This window comes from Malaclemys terrapin, chromosome 8 (genome assembly GCF_027887155.1).
Source record: "Malaclemys terrapin pileata isolate rMalTer1 chromosome 8, rMalTer1.hap1, whole genome shotgun sequence".
Taxonomy (NCBI): Eukaryota; Metazoa; Chordata; order Testudines; family Emydidae; genus Malaclemys; species Malaclemys terrapin.
The window spans coordinates 106,413,488-106,432,558 of record NC_071512.1 but is presented as its reverse complement, the minus strand read 5'-3'; the positions used below and the strand labels follow the sequence as shown (position 1 = coordinate 106,432,558).

Genomic DNA, 19,071 nt, shown 5'->3' with positions numbered 1-19,071 from the left:
TTGACATTTTGTATTTCACCTTCAGAGTCTAGTCATGTGTGAAAATGACAAGGTGTTTTATTCCCTTAAGATTAAACTCGTCCAAGCTTTTTCATTTTAACACCAGGATATGGTTCATGGGCTATTATCATTTTCCAGCCTCAGCACCATTTCAATAATTATGGAGAACTTTTAAGTATCTCAATTGCCAAAGGGGCTTTTTTTTTTAGTTTAGTAAAAAACCATTCAACAGATGGGTTTGTATGTCTGTGCTGGTCATGGGAGAGTCACCATGTCACAATCCAATGTAATGTTTTTGTTAGTTTAAGAGCATTTACTGTTTTGCAAAACTAACTGTAAAATGAGAATTTCATTGCACTGCAAATAATTGAGTGTTTGGAACTTCTGCCATCTAAATGCTTTTGGAACTATTTTAATGCTTAAGTGAATGATATGTGTGCAGTTAAAAATTGTAACTTATAGGCAGTGTTCAGTTTTTCCAAATACTGGTATTTTTCTCTTGCTATATACACAATCCAAAAATTCAAAGCATTGGTAGATCTTCTCTTTTGCTGGTAATATTGACTAAGGGTGAAGCACTTGGGACTTTCCTCTCCATTTGATATTCCTGAGAAGCATTCATAATTTAGTTTGACTACAGTTTGGACTTTTACAAACACACAGAATAGGGCCGCTTCTATTTTAACACAGACGATAGGAAGAAGGAGGCAACATATCAGTGGCTGTCTGCAAATATAGGTACAAGTAAAGATAGAAATAATACCTATCCTTTCATCTGTTCAAGTCTCTGTGTGGTGCCTATTTCTCAAAATTATAGTGTACACCGTTCCCCTTCCTGAAGCAGAGGCCAGGCTTTCTTTGTTTTTCTTTCTTTCCTTGGGTTGGCAATGTAGGAAGGGGAGGCTGGAGTAGCTTTAAGATAGCCCATGAGTGAGTGAACAGAGAATACATTTACTGTCCTGTAAATTATGTCCATACAGAAGAGATGTAATTAACCGTTGAGCTTAATGGATGCCTTGTGAGGTTACAGAAGCTATTATTCATAAACCAGATGAAGACGAGGGAGCTTTATATGGTTAGAAATCCTTTTAGGACCAATTACTAGATATCATTTAGAATTGATTACTTATGTTTTCAATTTCTGAAAGTATTTTCTCCATGATCCATGGGGAATGGACTTACTGCTGCTGTCATGGAGGAGGAAGACTGTCTCCCTAGCAGAAGGTTTTGGAGAGGCTTTCGAGTTTTCCTTCCCTTGGATCCTCTCCCATGAGTTTTACCATTAGGCAGTATGATCTGGCCCATGGAAAATGAGGTAGTAAAGTTGCCACGGTTCTATTACTAATGCTATTCAGCCTACAATGGAGATTGCAGGAGTCTGAGTGATCTTAGATTATGAATGATTCTTTGTCTTTGGCTGTTTAAAGTAGTATAGGAATGTACATTTTTTGAAAATAAAGTTCTGTTGATGCTCTAAGAGCACTTATCAATACAAGAGTTGTATGAGAGACGCATATGGTACTTTACAAGAAAAAAAAAAAAAAAGAATTTAGTTACTTTGCTCTCCTGCCTCTTCCCAAACTCCTTACATTGACACTGGTCCTGGTCCAAGTGAGAAATGAATCTAAGATAAATAGAACCATTTTGACTGCTAACGATATGTGATCATTCCATTCTGTCTGTACTGACATTGCAGATTCTTTGGCTCAGGTACAATGCCAGAGGTGATATTACAGCTCACATGTTTCAGCATGATGTTCCTTTGTAATCAGTGATTTTTGTATATTTTATATATGGTAATGCACAGAATGAAAATGAACTCCTGAGTAGATTTACTATCTATTTTTCACCCATAAAAGACCTGTGGTTTTTAAAAAATTTTTGTTTAGGGTAACTCTAAAAGGCACCCAAACTCACACACAAAAAAAATGTTTGGGGTCACTGTTTAACCTAATATAAGGGTTCAAATGTGGTAAACATTTTTAGTCGTGTAGCCTGATAATTTGGGTGCCAACTTTTTGTTGTTATGGCATTAGAAGCAAGGAAATTATTAACTTTTTAGGGAGTGGGGGTAAGAAGATGTGTCTTTAATACAAAAGGCAAATGGCTTAATAACAGATTAATGTTACTACCAGTATTTGCTTATTTGTAATGGTCTTGGCATTTTTAGGAGCTGTCACAATTTCCTTTTTTTGCATGCCCAGTCTTGAAGGAAAGAACTTTCTGTACAAGATAAGGCAGAGAATAATTTCAAAAACAGTTTCTAACTATGGCATTACAGCAGCACTGCACTAACTTCTGTGAAGGCACTTTCCTTCTGTGCCCCTTGTTCGGTACTTATAACATTCCTAAGATATTTCCTTTCTCAAGCTGGTAAAAACTGCTAAATTGGTGGAAGAAACTTTTTAATTTGCTTACTGTATCCTTTTTTTTTGAGTTGGCCAGAACTGAACACGTTATTCAAAGTATGGCAGTATCAACAATGTGTATAATGGCAATGTATAATCAGCATTAACTAGCAACCATGAAATAATACATATGACCTAATGCTGCACACTTTACTCCTGTGATTACTCTCCTTTACTTCCGAGGACTAATTGTCTGAGTAAAGCGAACAGGGTTTGGCACACAATCATGCACACTCAACAAATACTCAAATTTAAACGTTTCTGAGATCTGACCGTGGCCCTGACTTTATATGCAGGGTTATTCTGCATCTCATTTTTTACACTGTCTGTCTGTCTCTAGCATACGGTAGCAGCTTTATTTCAGCAGACAGAATCTTATATGGTTCCTTTTAAGTCATTGTTATTGGATCTTTGTGGATTGACTGACATATATCTGGACTTTAGTAAGGCCTTTGACACAGTCCCATATGACATTCTCATATGCAAACGAAGGAAATATGGTCTAGATGAAATTACTATCAGGTGGGTGCATAACTGGATGATAGTTTACTCTCAAGGAGTAGTTATGAATAGTTCGTTGTCAGACTGGCTGGACATATCAAGTGGGGTCCCGCAGGGGTCTGTCCTTGGTCCAGTAGTCTTCAGTATTTTCATTAACGAGTTGGATGATTGAGTGGAGTATGTGATTATAAAATCTGCAAATGACACCATGCTGGCAGGGGTTGCAAACACTATGGCAGACAGGATTAGAATTCAGAATGATCTTGATAAATTGGAGAATCGCTCTGAAATCAATAAGATGACATTCAATAAAGACAAGTGCAAAGTACTATACTTAAGTAGGAAAAATAAAATGCAAAACATAAAAGGTGGAATAACTGGTAAGTAGCAGCACTGCAGAAAATGATCTAGGGAGTTATGGTGCATCATACATTGAATATGATGCAACAGTGTGATGTCATTGTGGAAAAGCCTGATGTCATTGTGAGGTGTATTAAGAAGAGTATCATAAGTAAGACACAAACGACTAGTTTTGGGCATCATGCTGTAAGGAAGATGTGGACAAATTGAAGAGAATCCAGAGGAGAGCAAAAAGGGGAAAAAAAGAAAAGAAAAAAGAGATTTAGAAAACCTAACCTATGAGTAGGACCCTACCAAATTCACTGTCTATTTTGATCAATTTCACGGCCATAGGATTTTAAAATTGTGAATTTCATTATTTCAGTTATCTAAATCTGAAAAGTCATGGTGTTGTAATTGTAGGGGTCCTGACCCAAAAAGGAGTGGTGTGTGTGTGTGTGTGTCACAAGGTTATTGTGTGTGTGTGGGGGGGTTGCGGTACTGCTACACTTACTTCTGCACTGCTGCTGGTGGCGGTGGCGGCACTGCCTGGAGAGTGGCAGCTGCTGGCCAGGAGCCCAGCTCTGAAGGCAGAGCCACTGCCAGCACCAGGGCAGAAGTAAAGGGTGGCATGGTATGGTATTGCTACCCTTACTTCTGCACTGCTGCTGGCGGGGTGCTGCCTTCAGAGCTGGGCGCCTGGCCAACAGCTGCTGCTCTCCAGCCACCCAGTTCTGAAGGCAGGGCAGAAGTAAGGGTGGCAATACTGTAACTCCCTTAAAATAACCTTGTGATCCCCCTGAAACTCCCTTTTGGGTCAGGACTCCCAATTTGAGAAACACGGCTCTCCCCAGTGAAATCTGTATAGGGTAAAAGCACACAAAAGACCAAATTTCACAGGGTGATACCAGATTTCATGGTCCGTGACGCGTTTTTCATGACCGTGAATTTGATAGATCCCTACCTATGAGGAAAAGTTGAAAGAATAAGGCATGTTTAATTTAGAGAACAGCAGGCTGAGGGAGGACATAATAGTCTTCAAATATATAAAAGGTTATTACAAGAAGGACTGTGAACAATTGTTCTTCATGGCCATCAATGGTAGGACAAAGTTGTAATTAGCTTAGTTTGACGCAAAAGAGATTTATTTTGGATATTAGGAAAAGCTTTCTAACTATAAGGGTAATTAAGCAATGGGTCAGGTTATCTAGGGTGCTGTGAAATCCTCATAGTTGGATATTTTTAAGAACTGGTTAGACAAACATCTGACCCCGGATGGTTTTGCTATACTTATTCCTATGAGGTCTCTTCCAGCCCTACATTTCTATGATTCTATAAAAGTGTGTCTAGAGCCAATCCTATACCACTTTTTTCTGTTCTTTTGCCTTTGCCCATGTATGCAACATGTCTCCATTGCACTCTCCTCAAGTTAATAAATATAAATGTTACTTCTAGGGTGACCAGATGTCCCGATTTTATATGGACAGTCCTGATTTTGGGGTCTTTTTCTTATATAGGTTCCTATTACCCCTCACCCTGTGTCCTGATTTTTCACATTTGCTGTCTGGTCACCCTAGTTACTCCTAAACATGTATGTTCCATTACATACACTGAGTTCTTTGAGAGTGTTTCTCTCTCCAAATAAAATCTATTGCATAAAGAAGCTTGGCAGGCATGCCTTATGTGTGTCAGACGTGGCAGTGCTAGTACTCAAAATATAGCTCTAAATTTTGTTAGTTGGTCTTCCTAATCAAATCTACCTGTTTTTCTGACATGCTGTCGTCATATTGTGGGGTAGATGTAGGGCATTACTGAAATGCATTGCAGCAAAATTTCCTTAGCCCTTCATTCAACATGCCACTCAAGTTGATGCCATTTCTCTTTAATATCACCCTGCTGAATCTTTAAAGACCTCAGTAAACTAATTTACTAAAGAGAAATTGCACAGTCAAGTTACTGTACCTGCGATTTTTAACTCTGGCAGGGAGTCCAGAGAGGAGGTTAATTCATTTTGAAAAGCCAACCATTGTGTAATATTATCAGCTAAAAGGTTTTTGAGATCAACTATTTAACTACTGCTTTTATTATAGAATAGCAGGGTTGGAAGGGACCTCAGGAGATCATCTAGTCCCACCCGCTGCTCAAAGCAGGATCAATCCCCAGACAGATTTTTGGCCCAGATCCCTAAGTGGCCCCCTCAAGGATTGAACTCTTAACCCTGGGTTTAGCAGGCCAATGCTCAAACCACTGAGCTATCCCTCCTGCTTCTTTACAGGTAATGTAGGACTAGACTGAGTCTTTGCTCTTAGTCCCAGGAGGAAGAGCCTTGAGAAAAAATTGTGACTCTGAGAATCTCAGTTTCTTCCCTGCCCCCTGAGGAAGTAATCTGTTCCCCCCACACACACACCTTTATCAGCTCAACTTTGTTGGCTGACTCATTGAAGGAGTGAGGCAAGGCTCTGCCCATTTGCTTGGGAATTTACAGAGCATGCAGCCCTTGCTCTCATTCCCGCATCCAAGACATGATGTGGGGAGGTTTGACAGGAAATTCCCTTATACCTTCTAAGACGTACTCTTGAACCATTGGCAGTTAGGTAACTAGGGTGACCAGCTGTCTGGTTTTCGACCAGAACACCCAGTCGAAAAGGGACCCCGGCGGCTCCAGTCAGCACCGCCTACCTGTCCTAGGCCACCGCGCTGTGCCCCGGAAGCGGCCAGCAGGTCTGTCTCCTGGGGGGGTGGTGGGTGGTGGGAAATGGAGCTCCGCATGCTACCCCCCGTCCTGAGCCTGGCCAGTGGGTGCTGGGGGACAGTGCCTGGGGCGACGAGAGCAGCGTGCGGAGCTTCCTGACCCCCCGCCTACTAGTGTCAGACCTGTTAGCCGCTTCCGGGGTGCGCACAACGTGTGTCAGGACAGGCAGGCAGCCTGCCTTAGCCCCCTTGCTGCACCGCTGACCCGGGAGCCGCCCAAGGTAAGCCCGCACCCCAGCTCTGAGCCCCCCCGAACCCAGAGCCCCCTCCTGCACCCCAAACCCCTCATCCCTAGCCCCACCCCAGATCCTGCACCCCCATACCCTACCTCAACCCACAGCCCCCTCCCACACGCCGAATCCCTCAGCCCCACGCCCCCAGCCTGGAGCCGCCTCCTGCATCCCAAGCCCCTCATCCTTGGTCCCACCCCGGAGCCTCTGCCCCAGACCAGTGAAAGTGAGTGAGCATGGGAGAGAGAGAGAGCCACTGAGGGAGGGGGAATGTAGTAAGTGGGGGCAGGGCCTCAGGGAAGGGGTGGGGCTAGGGTGTTCGGTTTTGTGCCATTAGAAAGTTGGTAACCCTATAGGTAACTGAATGCCTTAAAATCTTGATGAAACCCTGAAGTAAGTGGAATGACAGATTGGAGGCTTTTGGAGCCGCAGTTTCTTGCCAGATTATGTGAGTGGGTTTGACTTGGATACTTAGCTGTACCCTTGCCGGGGCAGTTTGCTATAATATGTAGGTGACACTCTGGGAGTGTAAATTCTTGGCTGTGGTTGCTATTCCCTTTTAACACACAGTTTTTTTCTAGTTTATGTAGTAAGTGAAGGCAACATAGTAAAGGCCTAATGAAGGCCCAGTATGAGGCCTGAACCAAACTAAAGTAATGGTCAAGGCTTTGCTAGCATAGAAAGCAAAGTTAAGCTGTGAGCAAAAGGCAGGCCCTGCTCACAGAAGTTGGCAAGGAAAGGGCTGATGTTGCAGAAATACATATTCATTTAGCATAGTTATAGTATAAACATGGTACCAAGACATACCATACGGGAACATTCCACAGATAACATGGAACAGACCGACCCATCCCAGTGACAGGGGCAAAAGGGTAAAATGATGGATAGAGATGTTTTGATCGAACCAACAGGTACAAGGTGCGAGGCGGCCCTTTACTGCGTAGAGGGGTTGCACCTCAATACGTCAGGAGTGATGTGTATCTTGTTTGTACTTGTGTATAAGAATGTGTCCCTGGGGTGGTGTCTTTGTCCGGCCACGGGGGCAGTGGAAAGTCCCGCCACTGAGCTGGGTCCTTGCCAAGAGGCACTTTTCTCGTAGTATGCCCTGAATGAGGCTCAGAAACCTACAGGGAACTGCAATTGTGTCCGAGATCGCAATAAACCTGGCCAAAGTGCCTTTGTATCTTAGTAGACTCTGTGGTTAATGGGGATTCTCATCGGGTCTGCTGTGTCAGCTATCTGCGCAGAGCTGGGGCAGCACACAGAGGGAACACACGCACGCAGCCGAGTGATATCAACAGGAGAAAGCAGAAGCACCACACCGGTAGCCTGTCACCAGTGTTGTAAGAGAACACACATATGTGGGGTTTGGCAGTTTATTTGATATCTATTAAGGGCTTTGTGGGGACATACGAACTATGCCCGGAATAGAACATTATATGGCAAAATATATGACATATATGACTTATCTATTACTAAATGGGAATATCTATGGATATATATATTTAATTACTATACCTTAACTCCTTACTCTATGAAACGACTTATTTACTGATAAATGGAAACATGCATGAATATATGTATTTAATTACTGTGCCTTAACTTCTTACTCTGTGAAATGACTATTTGGGTGTACAATTGCAATTAGTTTTTTTTTTTTTTTTGTCCTGGTTACTAAGTTATGTATGTCCAACTGTAAGAACTTTACAGGTGGAAACAGATCAACTAGTAACTTTTGCAGATGTTCATGAATGATGACCGTTTCAGTGACAGCCTTACCCTTTTTTGTTGGCCAAAAGGCATGGGCTCCTATTTGGATAGTGCCAGTGACTGGTACACAAAATCCTGCCTCACTTGCAGGGCAGGTGTTACCATTTATAGAGAAATTGTAATACCCTGTGGCACAGGCCATATCCTGAATGCGCACCACCTCCTTAACCAATTCCTTTTGTACCAGCCATGCCCAGCCTTTTTTAGTGGCATTAATGTCAATTTTGGCGTAGCACTTACACAGCCACCATTCATTAAATTTTGTACAGCAGGCCTGATTGATCTCTGAGCCAGTCTCCGTCACTAGACGCACAGTGGGGTAATGTTGCACGTAAGTTTTATTTACTAGAGTCCCCACACTATTAGCATAGTATACTTTAACTGGCTTTTGTACCCATCTGGGCACTGCCATCATGAGATGTATGCATTTGCGTTCCCCTTGGTTTGGTTCAGGCCTCATACTGGGCCTTCATTAGGCCTTTACTATGTTGCCTTCACTTACTACAGTTTCCAGCCATTTCATAGTGACTGAGCTCTGAAGGGAAACCTGAAAGCGCTTTGTTTTGCTAGCCGGGTGCTTAAAAGCATTGTGCATTTTTAAAGAAAGGAAGAAGCTGAAAATTTACATGTTATGTTATATGCTAGCTCTTGACTCATTGTTTTGAGGATTGAGACAAACTGGTTCTTTATAGGAGTGAGGCTATTTGTCAGCTGAATATCAAATCCCTTTTCCAGTTGGTTGTTTCAATGTATTTTACAAATGTTAATATTTCTTACTGACATAAGACTGTAGTGATTTTGGAAAGTAATCCCAAACGTATTTTGATTGTTTAGTTGGTTTACATGTGCGCATTTAGAATAATAATAATAATTACACATTATTAACTACTTAGGGCACTGGTCATATCACCCTTCCACAGCCCTCAATTGTCCTAAAGCTGCTACTGCTGCTTTGGCCCTGCCATGCAGGCTTTGTAAGGGGAGGAAAATCCTGGTACACTGTAATTCAACATGTGGCTAGCAGCAGGAGTGTGAGAGAGAACACACTGCCAGATCTGAGCTACCCATGATAATTGTAATGATATATTAACATTATTGCAGGCAAAACACCTCTAAAGTGTGTGGGATAAGGATATTGCAGCTGTCTAAATCTTCTCAATATTGCTGATTTTAGGTGGTATTGGAAAGTGTTAAGGTAGCAATTTTCTTACTTTAAAGCATTTTTATATTTAATTGGGTGATATAACAATATAATCCTCAATTATTTAGTTTTACAATAAAATAGTTAATTATGGGAAATTAACACCTGCAGTGTATACCACAAATTAATCCAACGTTTCATCTTACAGATATGTTGTTGTCAAAATGCTCACGTTGTTAGTATTGATGTTTAAATCTCTTTGCCGTGCAGTTTGGCAACCAAATTCAAATGATATTTTATTTTTTGGAGAGAAGGAAATTGAAATATATTATTTTTAATATCCACTTATAAACATTCCTGTAGTAAGAAATAGCAGATTTTCTTGACTTGTAGGGAAAGAAAAGCTTAGTTTTTTTTTATTTTTTTTAAAACCATGAAAAATTCCTTCCTTTTTCAGTCTGATGGGTGGATTATAGTTGGTGTCCTTGCATGGGCAGGTTGTATTTTCCATCAGAACTGGAGATTCTAATCCTCATTATCATTTCTGTAATGCAAGTGGTTTATGTGTAGAAACAGATTTAATTAATCCCCTGCTGGTTGATAGTGCACCCTAAAGCAAATATTTAGTTAGCAAAGGAAAAATTTAAAATATGAGTGCATGATGTCAGGTCAGTGAGTGTCAGTTGATCTTACAACATATGTGAAATATTATTCTTAATTTACCAAGCAAAATGTATTTTCCCTTCTAGCTATAGAAATACTTTCATATCATCTTGTTTGGTGGCTCAGCTGGGATGGTGATAAGCTTACCAAATAAGAGTTCCAAGGTCAAAGGCAATCTCAGGCTATGACTACACTTCCGTGCTCCTGCAATCGATGCAGCAGGGGTCAGTTTAGCAGGTCTAGTGAAGACCCACTAAATTGACCACAGAGTGCTCTCTGGTCGACTCTGGTACTCCACTGGAACGAAAGGAGTAAGGTAAGTCAACAAGAGAGCATCTCCCGTTGATGCAGCGCAGTGTAGACACCGCAGTAAGTTGACCTAAGCTATGTCGACTCCAACTACATTATTCACATAGCTTGAGTAGCGTAACTTAGGTCGACTTACCCCGGTAGTGTAGAAAAGGCCTCAGGAACCCTGGTGCCTGTGCTGGCAGAAACTGGGAACATCCAGGTGGTGGTGATTTTCAGTTAATTTGAAAGGGCCAAAGTATGGTGCATTAAGAGCACATTTTAGCATCCCGCTTTGCCTGTGGGTATGTGCCATATGTGCAGCTACACATTCAAGGACGAATTGCAATATTGAGAGAAAGTGATGATGAAATATCTCTCTGTGGTGCTTTTATAAAGAGTGATTAGAGGAAGACAGTGTGATGTATCACCTACTCCTAACATGACTAAAACACTGCACCCTTCTTCTGTGATTATTAAGTTAAAAAATTAGTTTTGCTAAACAATCCCTAAGTTAATTTTATTACTTTTCAATAAAACAGATAATTAATGTAATGGCATTTTCCTCTGTATGTAAAGATACAGCCTGATGAATCACATTTTTGAGAACATAAGTTAATTGAAAGGGATGATTCCAGAATGGTTCTGTCCTCAGTAATTCAATTTTCCGAGGTAACATGTTGAAGAAGACCTCAGTTGTCGGTCATGTTATTTGACTGCATCAGGACTTGACTTTATCCTTTATGCTAATTGTTGGTGGGTTTCATCTGTGGAAAAAAGTTTGAGAAATAAAACTAGACAAATTGACAGTCTGTCATTTTTGTAAGAGGATACTGAAAATAAACATGCATTTAGAGGATTATATTACCGACCTTGAGAGCAGGTGGCTCAGAGCTGGGCTGAGGTAATCAGGATAATATATCTATGTATTGACAGTTAAAGTGCTCAAAGAGACAGATACTTCAGATTGTGCATGGAATCTGCTATTCTTTGATGTTTCACTCTAAATTGGGGTTAGGTCTTATATGGAAGAAAACATTTTACATAATTAGCACAGTTACTCAGAGGATTTATTGAGTCGTGGAACAATGAAAGAATTACTATACCCAAAGCTAAATACCAGGTCAGATTTGGTGGTCATAGCATGGCAGTGTTATATTAATCATCTTGCCATTTGAAATATGAACTCTGTTTCAAGAATGCACAGATATGTATTGCCAAGTTCTCTTTGTGTGATGTTTGGCAGGATTAGCATGGTAAAGTAATTCTAGTCACCAACACTTCCTTCATAATTAACATACTGAAACTTGCTTCCCTTAGCTGGGCTACAAAAATATCCAAGTTCTGATCCCGATTTATGGGAAATAAGTAACTACAAATCTCCATGAAGTATTGTCAGGCTCTACCATTTTGTCTATACTTGAAATGTCAGTCGAGTGCAATGTACTTTAAGTGATTGATTGAAATGCGCCTTAAGTCCACATATAAGTACTTTGTGTGATTGAAGTTACCCTGGTAACTTGTAGGTGTAAAGATCCAATCAGCTGAGTGCCAGTATGGACATTCCAGTTTCCTCAACCAATGAAAGCTCCTTAGTTCACCAACTACGACCCCACTCCTTTTGCACCTTCTTATTCCCTGCCCTGCCCCTTTGTGCAGTGCCCCCTGAAATGTCTGCACTCCTGCTCCTGAAATGCAAGTCTCAGATGGCTGTCCTGCTGTGGATCATCAGCTGAGACTTCAGTTTCTGCCCCCCACACTATTCCCCTCTGCACCAGCCATGTTCCCCACATATGCTGTTCCCTTCTCCAGTAACCCTTCCTCCCTCTAGCCCCGGTTCTGGCTCGATCACTCTGCAGACAGGGGATTGCTGATGGCGCACTGGTTGAAGCGGCAGCAGGAGGAGCAGAGCTGGCGGTGCTGCTGCTCACAGTTGTTGAGCTTCCAGCTCCACTCCCCTTGCGTTAGCCCCTTCAAAACCTGTTGGGGGGCGGAAAGGGGCAAGGCTGGGCAGCTACCAGGTCTGCTGTTCCTGATTCAGTCACTTAAGCGGGGGAGCAATGGTTGGGGGGTCAGGGGACATGGCTGGGGAAGGAGGATACCATTGAATGGGCACAGAAGATTGTAGTTTCAGGTGGATTGCCGTCTGAGGGTCTGCAAAGTAGGAATGAAGGGACATTTCAGGAGGGTAATATGAGGTGGGACCTAGTGGAACAATGGATATAAAAACTGATTGCTGTACCAGTGATTACTCGCCCTATTGTAGTCAAGGCCTTAGAGGTGTTGAATGTCAAAAACTGTATTGTATATTGATGCTCTAATTGCAGTATATTCATTGAGGTGCAATCACAGAATGAATGTGAATACTATAGGGATAGAGTGTAATTCAGTCATGGCATATTTGATTGAGTTCCACTGAGATCACATGTAATATACCATATGTTTTTCTAAAATAAAATGTGTTAATTTCCAAATTCAGACAGTGGATTATGGATTAAGAAAAATGTTGTTTTCCTGGATAACGAAAAGTTACTCTCACAGGTACAAATGAGAATAAAAACAAACGTAACCCTTTAAACATAGGTGTCAACTTCCTCAGTTTTCAGGGGATGCTCCACCCTTCCCTCAAGCCCCCACACCTGCCCTGCCTTTTCCTGTCCCCACTCCACCCCCTCCCCTGCCTCTTCCTGTCCTCCGTCCTCTCTCTCTCTGAACAGCTGATCAGCAGTGGACAGGAGGCGCTGGAAGGGACGGGGAGGAGCTGATTGGTGGGGCCGCCGGCGGGCAGGAGACACTGTGGGGCTGGAGGGGGAGGCGCTGATCTATCGGTGCTGAGCACCCACAATTTTTTTTGAGCACCCACAGAGTTGTCACCTATCCCTTTAAACATAAATGACTTTGAGGTGCCTTGCCCCTTAAAGCTAATATTACAAACATAAAACTGTGCTATACAGGACAGGAGGCAGTGTTGTCAGCTCTCATTCTTGTGTCACGAGTCTCATATTTCATCTTTTTCTTAAAGCCCCAGCTTCTTGTTTCGTACTAGAGCACGGAAATCTCAGTTTTATTTAAAAAAAAAAACCCAAAACACATATCTCAAGTCCTTATGGTTGTATAGAAAAAAGCTTGCAGACCCTAAAGGCGCAAAACCAAGAAGGCAAAGAAAAAGGACCCCAATTTTTTTTTTAAGTCTCATTTTAAGTGAATGTGGTGGATTTTTGAGTCTGATTCATGATTTTTGAATGTTTAAGATTGGCAGTATTGGGAAGTGAACTTGTGTACAAATAGAAAAGGTTGTTGCATCCTTACAGTGTGTAGTTCCAGTGGATGAAAACTCTTTTAAAATAAAATGTACCATATATGTTTCACTTGGACACTACAATTAAAGTTGAAATCCACTTTCATAAAGACCCCCTATATTCCATTATTTACATGATGCATATGCTTATAAAGTATTCAAAGACAATGGCCAAAAAGCTTTGTGTCATATGTAAAACTTTCAGATAAAGGTTCTTATCTTTTAAAGGAGTAAGAAAGAAGGAAATCCCTTTAGAATGCAATATGTTTGACGAGTTAGGTGGTAGTGATAGATTGCTTTATACACTTGAAATGTTTTGATTAGCTTTTGACAGTTTGTATGGTGACAGGGATGTATTCCATGATGCAGTAAGTTCTCAGGCTTGTGATGGTTGGTACCTGAATTTACTCAGTACAATTAGAGCTGTGGAACTGTGCAAGCGGCATTGAAATTTCAAGGTGTAGAGTCAGTGGGAAATCATGCTTGATTTATATTGAGGAAATTATTAGCGTCAAACTACTAGCTAGAAACTTTTCAGTGACCTTAAAAATGTTGACTAATATGCAATTTATTATTTTTAAAAATGCAACTATATGTAATTTAAAGTAGCATTTCAATCATTTAAACCCAAAATTTAGTCCTTAACTAAAAAACATCTTGTGAATGTGTTTGCATAGGGGTTTTTTAATGTCTTTTTTTTTATATAAACTTTCCTCTGTAATGGGGAAACAAAGCACAACTGTTTGCCAGTATATGAAAATCAGAAAATAAAACTGACCATTCTAGTTAAACTGTCCATACTGAGTGAAAAACAAAAAAGCGACTGAGAAACAAAATATGCAGCTGAGAGGAGTGACATTTGAGCACAAATTTAAGATTCTAAATCCCGTTTACCTGCATTGCTAACGCTGGGCCTCAGTAGCATTGAAACAGAAAATATGCTGGCTCTAGCTGTAATAATTGTAAATGGTAAAAAGTAAATTAAAGATTTATATTAGGGTCAGTTAGAATAAATTGCATTTGATCGTATTAATAACATCATTAAATTTTAATTGCTTTAAATGTGATATTTATCTTCACATTGTCCTATTAAAAATACAGAGTAGTAGAATTATTAAAAAAAAACTTCCCTAAAAATACACGTGTGGCTCTTTAACTTTACTGTTTGACTTATTTCTTGTGTGCCTTGTTGAAGGTGGACTCTGAGTAGGATGATACCCCCATCTAGTGGTGAAATATTAAAAATGCAGCAGTGTAAAATGTTTTCAAAAAGAGAGAGAGAAATGTGCTAACCTGAGATGGAAGTTCAAAAAATATTTATCTATTTCCATGTCTTTTAATCTTTACAGTTAATGGTGAAATGTGCTGATTCTAAGTGCACGCTGCATTTCTTTGATTTTCTCTTCTCAAACATATAGCAGTATCTGTATATTAAAAAAAAAAAAATCCAAGACAAAACACCACTGCACACACTTAGCCCCTGGGGAGACGGTAGGCGAACAAACACATGACAGATGTTATGTTGCTTGATGCACTATGGGAAGGCACTCAGATACTAGAGTGATGAACTGTGTAGGACAGAATAGAATTAATTTCAAAGATGGTTAGTACGTTTATATACAATTGTATGCTTCTAATTTGTGACTATAAATATCATAATTGTGCAGACAAAGCAAGTATTTGTGTGCATACCTGGCCAGTTGAATGCTCAGTTGGCTATAAACTGGTGCAAATACCATATTATGCATGCAATGATAATATATGTGGTAACAAATTAGGAGTGCTGGCATCTTTTGAACACATCTTTGAAAATCTAGCTCTTAATATTTTATTTGTAAAGATTAGATAAACAAGAAGTTAATTTAAGATCTTTCTTCATTAATTTTCTAATGTTTTGTTTGTATTTTTTCCAGAAGGAACTCAGTCTCCCTAGAAGAGGAAGCTTGTGAGTATAATTACTTTTCATCCATTACTGCCATAAGTGCTCCTGAGAGCATTCTGTGCAAAAAAATTAAAAATTCTATGCAAAAAAAAAAATCTGCACACAATATTTTAAAATGCTGCAACATTCTGCAAATTTTGTGTGTCAAATAAATGTGGAGGCTCCAGCATGGCATTGGGGAGCACAGGTAGGGTGACCAGATGTCCCAATTTTATAGGGACAGTCCCGATTTTTGGGTCTTTTTCTTATATAGACTCCTATTACCCCACACCCCCGTCCTGATTTTTCACATTTGCTGTCTGGTCACCCTAGGCATGGGCCACTGGCCGCACAGAGGTGGGAGATCACTGTGCAGCTTTCCCTCCCTCCCTCCCCCTCCCTGACACAGACTCAGCGGTGAGGCTGCACTCAACCCTGACAGAGTGCAAAGGATGGGGCCTGCCCCAGAAACAGACCAGCGCCCTGCCCCTCTGTGCTAGGTGTATCAGGTAGGCTCAGCAATGCGAGATCCAAGTATGAAGAGGCTTAGTGTTGGGGGATCCGTGTGTGGTTTGAGAGGGTTCTGTGTGGGACAATCTGGGTGCAGGCTGCTCAGTGGGGGATCTGGATGTGGAGGGGATCTGTATGCATAGGGGCTTGTTGGGGGTTCTGGGTGCACTGGTAGTGGGTCTCTGCAGCGGGGTCCAGGTGAAGGTGGTTGGGGCTCAGCGGTGTGTGTGTCTGGATGTGGGGGGGATAGAGCTCGGCAGGGTGGTCTGGGTATGGAGGGTTGGTGGGGGGGTCCAGATGGGGTGGGGATCCAGGTGCAACTGGTTGGGGCTTGGTGGGGCAGGGATCTGGGTGCCGGGGGCTCATTGGGGTTGTCCAGGTGCAGGGGGAGTGGAGCTTATCTGGGGGTTCTGAGTGCAGGGGGGGTGAGTATGAACTTGTCTGGATGCACAGGGGTTGGGTGGATGGGGGAGCAGCTTCCTGTACAGGGATCCTTCCCCCCTGAGCTGAGGTGTGATGGGTGCAGGAAGTGGGGGAGTTTGCAAAGCTTCCTGCAGCCGGGGGAGAAATATGTGGTTGGGTCTGTACCTGCCCCGGATGCTGTGCAGTGGAAGAAGTAGTCCCGTCCTCTGCAGCCCAGCCCGGTCTAGCAGCTGAGCCCGGCAGAGGGTAGGAGCCATCACCTGGGTCTTCCCCAGTTCTGCCTCCTGCCCCACAGTGATTTACCTCTCTGCTGGCTGCCCTGGGCACCCGAAACATACTGCTGGGGAGGGTCGCATGACCACTCTTGTGGTTTCCCTTTGCTTCCCCATCAGAAAGTCATTTTTCTGCGGGGAAGCAAAGAAATCTGCGGAGGACATAAATTCTGCACATGTGCAGTGGCGCAGAATTCCCCTAGGAGTACATAAGGCTTGATTCAACAAAAATACATGCATATTCTCAACTGTCAAATCCACACAGAACTATCAGAGACAGATATTTTTTTTCATTAACATTTTTCATGTGCTGTTATAGTGTTTTTGAAAGGTGCCATGTTGGCCACATTGGAGTCTAGGGTCCTTTGTCCTCTTTAAGAGGTGGAGGACAGCCAGTGGTAGTGCAAGCCTGCTCAGTTGCTTAGCCAGTATGGCTCAACCCTGACACGAAGAAAACTTACAGGAGTGAGTGGGGAGTTCAGCATTCATGGGGTAGACAGAGCTTGCCTTTTTTGTTGAGACTGCCAACAGTGGTCCCCGTTGCTTCCAGTCCCAACCTTTGTACTCCGAATAAAATGTCCAGTGGGGCTTGTACTGAGATTTAATAAACTAATTCCACACAAGTCACTGATGGGAAAAACAATTAGTCACTGCTGTGTGGACAGTGTAGATGTGAAAAATCTAGCTTCTCATTACCAATCCCTGCAGGTTTTTGTTATTGTGAAATCAAGACCATAGAAGTATTGCCACAAAACATAAAATAGCAAACTGGAAAAAGCAGGTTTCTTAAAACAAGCCAGTTATTCATTTTAACATCTCTTGTTAGGTTTGCAGAGTTTTAGGAGACTGTTTAAGTGATAATCTCTGAGAGAATTTAACTGTTGCTAGGTTTAGTTTTCTGTGGTCTGGTACGTGGTAGAATAAAACTGCATAGTGGCTGGATTATATAAAGAACAAGCGAGAGTGCCAGTTAAACCTACAATAAGCTTAAAGTCATAGCCTTCTAACTAATAACCATGCCCTAAAGTTTGCGTATCACAGAAGCAAAGTCAGTTCCGTAGGTTACCTTTTGTAAGCTGTTTTAGATTTCAGGTTTTGGTAATGAATGAGTTTTAATTTTTATTCTTTAAAATCTCTCCTTTGTATAAGGAGCAATGTTTGAAAAGTGCTGTGCAGTGCCTACGATTCACTGCTGAACAATATTACTAGGTCAAAAGGCTTTTTTTTAATGAGGCATGAATGAACCTTTTTGTTGAAGTCATATGATGGTGTTAAACTCAGTTATTTAAAACAAAACAGAACACAGAACTCATACATCAATTATCCATCAGTATACTTTTTAGGCCAGCTTAGCTAGATTTGTATTAGATTTTAGGAACACTATTGCTTATATGATTTGGGAACAATCAAGACAGAGACTGAATAAGAGCACTTGGACAAGTATTTGGAGACAATTGAGTAAACAAATACTTGATATTAGTTATTCATCTGTAGCCTTTACCTTAATGTAACAATTCAGATTTTTTGCACAAAGCATTTTTGATCTGGAGTTGAAGATGCCAAAGTTTTTTCCTGTTTCTTGGTCAAGTATGGAGATGGGTACAACATAAAACTATTATAAGTATTAACAGGAGAAACAGACGGCACAGTGGTCAGCTCTTTAGGCACTGACAGTTTATGATGGTTTATTTAGTAACTATGGATATTGCTGAACTGTTTGTAAAGTATTTTTCTCCAGTTACTTCAATCCTTTCTTTTTGATTACCTCTGTGAAGAGAACTTCAGTAGCCTCTGTACATAGAAGGCAAAACCATAAACTGCAAAGGGCAAGAATAACCGCTACTGACGTGATTTCAATTTTTAGCGGAATAGAGATTTTCAAAGTGTTCAATATGCTTCTTGTAAAGATGCTCTGACTAAATTATTTTACTGTGTTTCCTGGAATTATAGGAAGTGCAGTCAGTCAGACCTAGCTATTCTGAATTAGTTTACTTTTGTTTAGTTTAATAAGTTAGTACTATGATGTGATTTTCATTTATTTCTGATTGATACCCAAATGCCCTTATCAACAAATTAGAATTGTATGGCTCAGTGGAAAGAGCCTTGTGGATCTGTAGATCTCAAAAATCTATTTCTGTTTATCTCAGAGTTGTCAATAGTTGTTGGTACCATAGTATTGAAGTCCTCCCCATATAAATAAAATCTGCATAGCAAGATGTATGGAGTCTACTGTTTGTTCTCCTATCTCTGATTTAAAGAGTCTCTGCTCAGAAAATAATTAAAAAAAAAATTGATTCCTGTAATGGTGGAAATGGTATGTCAAAGAAGGTTTTGCATTGCTCCTTAAAGATGGGTAGGCTCAGGATCATTCTAAATTCTTCTTGAAACTTGTCCCACACCTGAATCTCCTTGAGGGAGAACTTTATTTTCAGATATTTTCTGCTTTATAAGCTTCATTGTCCCAACGGAATGTAGTCGTCTTGACAGGTAATAAATGGAGACACAGTCACTGATGTAGCTGAGATCTGACCCACTGATTGTTTTGATGGTCAGGAT

General features: G+C 41.1%; 1 protein-coding gene across 4 annotated transcripts in view; it reads left to right on the top strand.

Moving 5' to 3' along the window:
• MAST2 (microtubule associated serine/threonine kinase 2) overlaps positions 1 to 19,071 on the top strand; it is a 344,273-nt gene that overhangs the window by 141,117 nt on the left and 184,085 nt on the right. For all 4 annotated transcript variants that reach the window (XM_054036560.1, XM_054036559.1, XM_054036565.1 and 1 more), the window contains one exon: positions 15,303 to 15,334. In XM_054036560.1, coding sequence (XP_053892535.1) covers positions 15,303 to 15,334 — 32 coding nt within the window. The remainder of the gene's footprint in view (positions 1 to 15,302; positions 15,335 to 19,071) is intronic.